Consider the following 7767-nt stretch of genomic DNA (forward strand, 5'->3'; position numbering starts at 1 on the left):
TAGGTCGTGTACAACTCGAGATTATCCAAATGAATTCATCGTTCATCCATTGATTGTTTCTCTTTTTTTCTTTTCTTTTAAAATTCGGTGTAAGAGAAAAACAATAAAATTATCCCTTTGTTTACAAGTTTAGGAGGTTATTGCTATTCCTAACTGATGTTTAGAATGCTGAAATGCAGTCAAAATAGAGATTACTACACGCTGCTCAAACACATTACACAGCAGCACAGGCAGGATCACTGAACTCTGTTCATGGAAACTTTTAACATTTTCAGATATAAGCACCCAGATGTAACAGAGCCTTCATTACTTACTTTTAACTATAAGTGGGCACATCGGTGCAGTTCTTAATACATGTAAAAAAAAATAAAAAATAGAAAAAAGAGAAGACAATGACGACGACGACAACAACAACAGCGACGATAAGAACTCTGTCGACGATAACGAAGAGGTTGAGATTGTCTATGATACAATGCACGGGGCAAAAACAGGTCAGTAGTAACTGAGAATCCAAAAGCAGCAATAAGAAACCGATAACCAAAAGTGTGGTGTCTTCTCTAAACCCTGCTGTTCTCCGGCAGTGGCAGAACTCCATCGAAGAAATCCCCGAAGTAGCCGCGAGGCTCGTGCACTAGCTTTGAGATAATGTCTCTCAGAGTGATCACTCCCTCCAGGTTTCCTTCATCGTCCACAACGTAGATCCGATGGATCTTCTTGGTGTCCAGCCTCACAATCACGTCCTTTATCGTGTCGTCTCTTTGACACGTAATCATGCCATTCAACAATGGCGACGCCTCCTTGTGCTCCTCGAGGTACCTTCTGACTGCCGTCAGGAAGTTCTTGGCTGTAATGGATCTGCAGCAGCAAGGCATGCCAGGGAAAATGAATTGCCGTAAGCTATTATACTAGAAGGCTTTTGTACACCTTGCAATGCAGCTAAATTTGGTCTACAAACCCTACTATGATATACATCTTTTTGATACGTTTAGCTTACAACAATGGTCACATATTGAAGCCTTTTATCCCATTAGGTGAGATTGGTTACATTAACTCTAGCTTTCTATTCATTTCTACCTATTAATGTTATCGTTTGTAAGACTCATATATTAAATATATCATTTCTGATCAGTAACCACATGTTCAGGGAACGTGAGCTGATTGATCTTAGACCTTTTAAACACTACAATGTATGCCAATCAAGGAGGTCCAGATCATGCACAAGTCTAGTGGCTTTAACCTTTTCATGGTCAAATTAATTCAAGCCAATTTGATTGGGCATCTGGGCGTCTCCCATGTATGAGACACCCCATTTTGCAATGGTCAATGGATGGTCGTCTTTTTATGCACCCTTACCTTTGCTTTCTTTTGTAAAGAGGTTGTTTTTATAACTCAAACCCATGACCTTTCAGTCACAAAAGAGAAAATTTACTATTGTTACCAAAGGTCCAAATTTCACCCTTTGATTGGGAATGAGAAAGGAGATAAGTACATAAATTAATGGTGGAAAATGGAAAAGAAGTTCGCTACTGACCTGTAGTTCTTATAGATCTCAGGTGCAGTTAAAAGGAATTGAATGTCCCTGATACTTATATTACCAACTGCCTTGCTTCCACCGCTTTCAATCACTGGTATCCCCCCTACCCTCCGTTGTCTCATGAGTTTAAATGCCTGCAGCACTGGTTCATCCTCATAGACCTGTAGTGAAGAACCAGAAGAAAGTATTCAAAAATTACTGAATTACAGAACTATCTGCAAACTTTCATTAATCATGTTATCACAAAAAAGACAGGCTACTAAGTAAATTTTTGGTAGATTAAAAACAGTAGACTGAATAAATAGACAGAAAATTTCAATGCCATTAACATAAATCTCTGAATACTAAATTGGACCCGTAATCCTTTAATGTACAGCAACATCAAAGGTTGGGTTTTGTATAACATCTTCAGCAGCTGCAGGAAAATAGTCCTATCAATGATTAAATCAAGCTAAAAATCCTCATGGAACATGACAACTTATTAGCAGAAGTTACTAGGCAATACTTTTCTTCAGAATTATAGGCAATACTTCTAGCCAACCATTCAGTTCATTGAAATCAAGTGCTTGGTTCAGTAACATAGATACCGTCATCATCAACCTAAACATTATACAATATCTTCACCTATAGGCACCTGCAATCATGTCTTCTCATTGCCATGAACAGTTTTCTTTTACCTCATCTTCCTGGTACCATCAGCCTAAACATGTGCCCAATAGTCACTCCATTTTAATAGATTAACGTTTTGGAATAATTTGGGGTTAGTTCATGATAGGCACTAATATGCTGTGATATCTACAACTTCATTTGGGTAAATGCACCTCTTATTCAATGACTTCGTACATGCTCAGATCACAATTTTTATTTAGGAGGTTGGCCTAAAGGAATTTGCCCACCCTGCATTTGGAATTTCTGTGGATGAAGCTCAAAAGGAAACTGCACGCGTTTTTCCAGTTTCTGGACCACATTTTTACTTGCCAGTTCAGGTTTTTTCTACCAAGTTCGTTCTATGGACAATGAGAAGGAACACAAGCTCTGCCAAATACTTCTTTGTCCTATGTGTATTATTATAAGCAGGAATTCTTCGTCCTACCTAGTTCCTAAATCTTTTCATATCACATTCATTTCCCAGCAATGATGGGTTCTTGTGATTACATAGGAGGTAATAATGCTTTTGCTTTTTTCTTCACTTGTCACAATTCTTGTAGGGTTTCAGCTTCCTTTTTCTTGTACAACACCTTTTTGGTTCTCTTTCTTGTGCTTTTCTTTTCCAATTCAATAATGGTAGCTTTCCTCCTCCTAGCCATAAACACTTGATAGGAAGGGGGGAAAACAGGTGATTTTGCTCAAGCATGCAGATGAACATCAGACCATACTGAATTTAAAGAAAAGAAGAAGGAAACAAGAAAGAAAACTGCAAAGTACTTGTGCTAGAAAAACAAGGCTACAAGATAATTCTACAAAGGACAGTGCCAAGCGAAGAAAATAGAATATGATTACCTCCCGTGTAATGGTGTAAGACATGACAACAACTAGGCAGTATCTTAAGGACCCCCATCACAGTAGGTCTTCAATGTCAAATAGCACACTAAGTGCAGAGTTCCAGTAGGCGAATTGTAGAGATGAGGCACTGATATAGGGGTATCTAGTATGTTATCATAGTGTAGATAATATATGCACTCAGAATTAGCCATTAAATCTACTAGCAACGTCAAGAAATTCCCAACTATGGTCACTAGATGTGAAGCAATAGAATATGCAATACTAAAAGCAATCAAGTTCAAAGGCCAATAAAATTATTAATATTCAAGAATATTAGTTCCTCAAACAGAATATGAAACTTGTCCTGACATATGGAAGGAACGAGTGAGTCCAATGGTCAAAACATGTAATTCGTGCCCCGTAGCAATTACAGTCACAGTTGCATATGTAACCCACAAATACAATTCTCAATGGAAAATAATGCATAGATGTCTTATGGAAGGATTTCAAAATTTTAGGACGATATCAATGGTGTTTGCTCCAGATATCTTAGCTGATGTTGCTAGCCAGTCAACACGTGTCCTACACTCCATTTTCAAGAGCCAAAGGACAAAACAAACAAAGGAAAGCAGCCAGAATAGCGATAGAAGGCATAGTATTCTTTATCTTATAATTATTAGCTCTGGAATCAAATTATTTTACCTTTCAATCCTTGATAATTCAGAAGGCGTTGACATATGATCAATGGTGAATATGGGGAAGATGAGGTTCAGAGATAATAAATTAATAAAGATACCTCAATTGAAAAGGGAACATACCTTAACAATACGATTGGACTTCATCAAAGGAAGACCGAGTTCATATAGTTTCTTAGTGCCCCAGCTTTCAAACCAATGAAGACCAGCACACTCCTGTAGCATGTGAATAACGGCAGACTGTGTAATGATGTTATCAATCGTCCTTTCCCCCGGGTCAACCACAGGAATACTCTTCATTCTATACTTTGATAGTAGCAAAAGCATGGTCAAAAAGGAGTTAGATTTCTGCAAAGCGAGAAATGGAGCCCATCTGAATGACCCTGAGATGTCTCGAACCTGTGCATTCACAACATTAATCTCTGTAGGATGTTTGATGGAGAAGGAAGACAGATTAAAGAAGTCCATATGGAAAACAAACAGAAAAGGCTATAGCCACAAAAATTTATTATGTGTACAATACTTGGAATTCCAACCTTTGCGTTCTTGTAGAAGTCAGACGAAGTCAGGGCCTCAAAAAAATTTCCAGAAGTTATCGCAGCAGACCTAGGGCTTAAGGCTCCAAGGTTTCTAGGAGAAGACACACCGTTAACTGCAGCTGCAACAGCAGGCCCATTGGTTCCCACTGATTCACTGTGATTATACTCCAAGCTATCAGATCCATCTTCCTTCTCTGACTGCACAACATATAAACCCGTCATATTCTTAAAATGCCTAGGACAAACAAAAAGATAACAGCACTCCATAAAGCTGAACTGGAGAACAAATATTGATAATGTTGACAGAGCAATTAAGACCAAAATTGATGGACTTGAATTCTCTTGTTCAACAAAGACCTATGCATCCACACTAAGCAATGAGCCAAACAACCAACCTAAATTTTCTCCATACATTTACCTAGCATTAGTTTACTTACCCACTTGCTAAGGAATATTATCTTATTAAAAAGAAAAGAAATATATTTTGTATAAAAAGAAAGACCAGAAAGTAGATTGAGTCTTCAGGCTTCAACTGTTTCAAGTGAAAGTCTATGGAAACAAGAAGATACTTCCCAATTTGACAACAGATTTTTTCTAAAACACAAAAAAACAGCAACAATCACAAGTATTAATCCCACTTGGTGGGGCTAGACACACAAAATCTAAATCTTCATCAACTCTATCACTAGCCATAGCCTCTGTAAAGCCATTACATCCTATATCATGTTTGAGGTTTTCCCACCAAGTTCTGCTTGATCTTCCTCACCCTTTTTAATTACAAATTTCCTCCTTTTCATCCACTTGCCTCATGTTGCTTCTATCGGCCTTCTTCTCAGTGTCCAAATCATTTTAATCTGGACTATGCCACTTCAACCTTATTACATATTAACTCATTTTTTATAGTCTTTTCTTATATGCCCGCACATCTATCATAGTATTCTCATCTCAATTACACTCATATTTTATATACGTTGGTGCTTAATTGCCCAAAATTTTGAGTCATACAATGAAGATAATCTTATAGCTGGTAAAGCTTTGCTTTTAGCTTTAAAAGAATTGTGCAATTACATAAAATGCTGGGCATACTTCTCCCACTTTAATCATCCTGCCTTTATCCTATGAGTAACATCCTCCAAAATATCCTAACTTTTTGAACAATTGAGGTGATGCCACACACCTAAATGCCTACAGGAAATCCATCCAGGATAATATGGCCACAGTTTTCTCTTCCCTTTCAAGAAATATACTCACATTTAGACCATTAACTTGAAGATGAGATTTGGTTCACTTGTTAAGGTTCATGAAGGAAATATAGCTAGAAATAGTAAGGTTCAACAATGAAACTATAGCTAGACCCAATTTTAACATAAGATTGCTTACAGAAGCAAACAGTAGCAGCATACCTGATAAAGTATCCAGGCAACAATGCCTGCAAATTCAACAATTCCGATGTATCTGTCAATCCAACTAGCATCCTCAGGTGCATCAACATCCACAACAGGTGCACTAAGAATTTGGTGTTGGGACAGCAACTGGACTGCTTCACCCAGACCAGCATCCGAGTTTATCTCAATAACTGCAATGAAAATTCAAGCAGGCTTAGGACAGGTAAGAAATCAGCCAATTAATGATGATACAAATAGGAAAAACTGGGGCCACTTGCACATACATAAACGTAATCCACACCCTAACATAATTTAGCGATGCTACACACACGAAAAGAATGCATTAACAGCCAGACGCAGCCCAACCCGGGAACAAAGTACTCAAAATATTATAAAAAAATTGAAAACATGTGTTCAATACTATAAGCAATATAGTATCTATTTAACTCCCATTTATTTATATAAATCTGTCTGGTTGCCAGAGAAATTAAGAAACATAAATTTATCCCTGTTTTTTTCCCTTAGCGGATCATCTGTCAGACAATTTCATTGAAGGATAAATAACAAGAAGTGATGGAGAAACGCCTCTTAAATAACAGAAAATCCAATTTCCAAATCGTATCTGTCCCTGACTTTTCCTTTTCTCGTAATCAATGGAGAACCACCCCTAAACGCAACTATTCAGCTCTATTGAGTTTCGCTTTCGCACACTTCAAGAGCTACAAGATGTGCCCCCAGGGCATAGGTGTCAGGCAAGCCATATGTCCGTTTCAGTGGCTCATGAGTTCGATCTCGCCTCACACCTATGATTTATCTTTCCTGACGTAATCGAGATTACGAGCACCTGAGCTGCACAAGGACGATCATCCCAAGAGCTACAAGATGCGAAATCTAAGGTCCAATTTCCTTTCTCTCCTTTCTTAACTCGGATTTTTCAGCAACCGAACGAATCAATATACCTGAGGTCGCAATCGGCGTATCTCAATTCTAAGTCGCCTCCGTCCTCTCTCAATCTCCTACTCTAGAAATCAACTCCTAAACATTGAAAATGATCTCGATTCTCCATATCTCACACCACAATTCTCCCAATCTCCCGAAGCGAAATTCGAAATCCGCCGGAAAAAAGAAAATCAAACTGATGGAAAGCAACAAAGAGGAAACGGCGAAATCTCACATTGAGAAGACGGAGCCGGCGGGAAAGAAGAGACCGGAATGCTCTCGAAGCAAGTGTTCAGCTTCTCCGTCGGACTCAGCTGTGGCTCTTCAATACTGTCCCACAGATCCTCCACTGTCCTCCCGACCTTCGCCTCTGGACTCCACATTCCATCGTCTTCCACCTCCAACTGATTCATCTCTCTCTCTCTCTCTCTAAATACTGACAATAATAACTGAATCAAGCACGTCAACGGGAGGGCAGGGACATGTTGTATTTATATGGGCAGAGGGAAGAATCTAGTGCGACGCGGGTGGAGTCGGAATTCTGCCACGTTGGTATCTGACGGTGGACTGGGGACGATTCGGTTAGGGCGGTGAGATGAACGGGGAGTGATGCGGAGGTGCATGGGTGGTGATGCAGTGGCTGGGTCAAAGGTGGCTAGGGGCCATATGATCTTATCCACTTGTTTTTCTATCTTTAAGCGAAGCCGTGCTTATCCGGGTTTCAGTGATGGCCACTAGCGGGTGACACTAGCGTGCGCCCAGCGCGCTTTGCGCACCCCGCGACCGTCTCGCTGGTGCGTTCCTTGCCAACGGCTAGAAAGGCACACAAAAATTTAAAAATTAATATTTTTAGAATATATTTTTCGCAACCGATGGTGAAATCATTTGGTAATTATAATAAATTATTTATGATTTTTAATTATTTTATTATTTAAATAAGTAGATTGAAATATATCAATTTACTTTATTTAAAAATATAATAATAATTATAATATTCAGTATTCAACTAATCAGACTTGTTAAATCAAAACCAATCAAACAATGAGTTTGATTCATGATAAAAAAATAATTTATTAAACAACTGTACGAGAACAATCATTAAATCTACAATAATAAAGACCTAAGATTTAAATTTATCATTGATTGGAGTTTATTTACAATTAAAAATATATCTTCATAACCCATCTTCTAAT

General features: G+C 38.4%; 1 protein-coding gene across 1 annotated transcript; it reads right to left on the minus strand.

Moving 5' to 3' along the window:
* Positions 1-268: 268 nt before the first annotated feature.
* LOC127790052 (SNF1-related protein kinase regulatory subunit gamma-1) lies at positions 269-7039 on the minus strand. The gene is made up of 6 exons (XM_052319309.1): positions 6810-7039; positions 5654-5826; positions 4248-4448; positions 3835-4110; positions 1532-1695; positions 269-855 (listed from the first exon to the last, which is right to left on the minus strand). The coding sequence occupies exons 1-6, from the start codon at positions 6985-6987 to the stop codon at positions 558-560; spliced, it is 1290 nt and encodes a 429-aa protein (XP_052175269.1). The 5' UTR covers positions 6988-7039; the 3' UTR covers positions 269-557.
* Positions 7040-7767: the final 728 nt, after the last annotated feature.

This window comes from Diospyros lotus, chromosome 14 (assembly GCF_014633365.1).
Source record: "Diospyros lotus cultivar Yz01 chromosome 14, ASM1463336v1, whole genome shotgun sequence".
In the NCBI taxonomy this organism is placed as follows: Eukaryota; Viridiplantae; Streptophyta; class Magnoliopsida; order Ericales; family Ebenaceae; genus Diospyros; species Diospyros lotus.

Excerpts from the sequence above, each read along its gene's own strand:
- LOC127790052 (XM_052319309.1), bottom strand. The coding sequence starts at position 6,987 with ATGAATCAGTTGGAGGTGGAAGACGATGGAATGTGGAGTCCAGAGGCG. Across the intron at positions 5,827-6,809 it reads GCCGGCTCCGTCTTCTCAAT|TTATTGAGATAAACTCGGAT; the intron begins GTGAGATTTCGC and ends TTTTCATTGCAG. Across the intron at positions 1,696-3,834 it reads AGTCCAATCGTATTGTTAAG|GTCTATGAGGATGAACCAGT; the intron begins GTATGTTCCCTT and ends TCTTCACTACAG.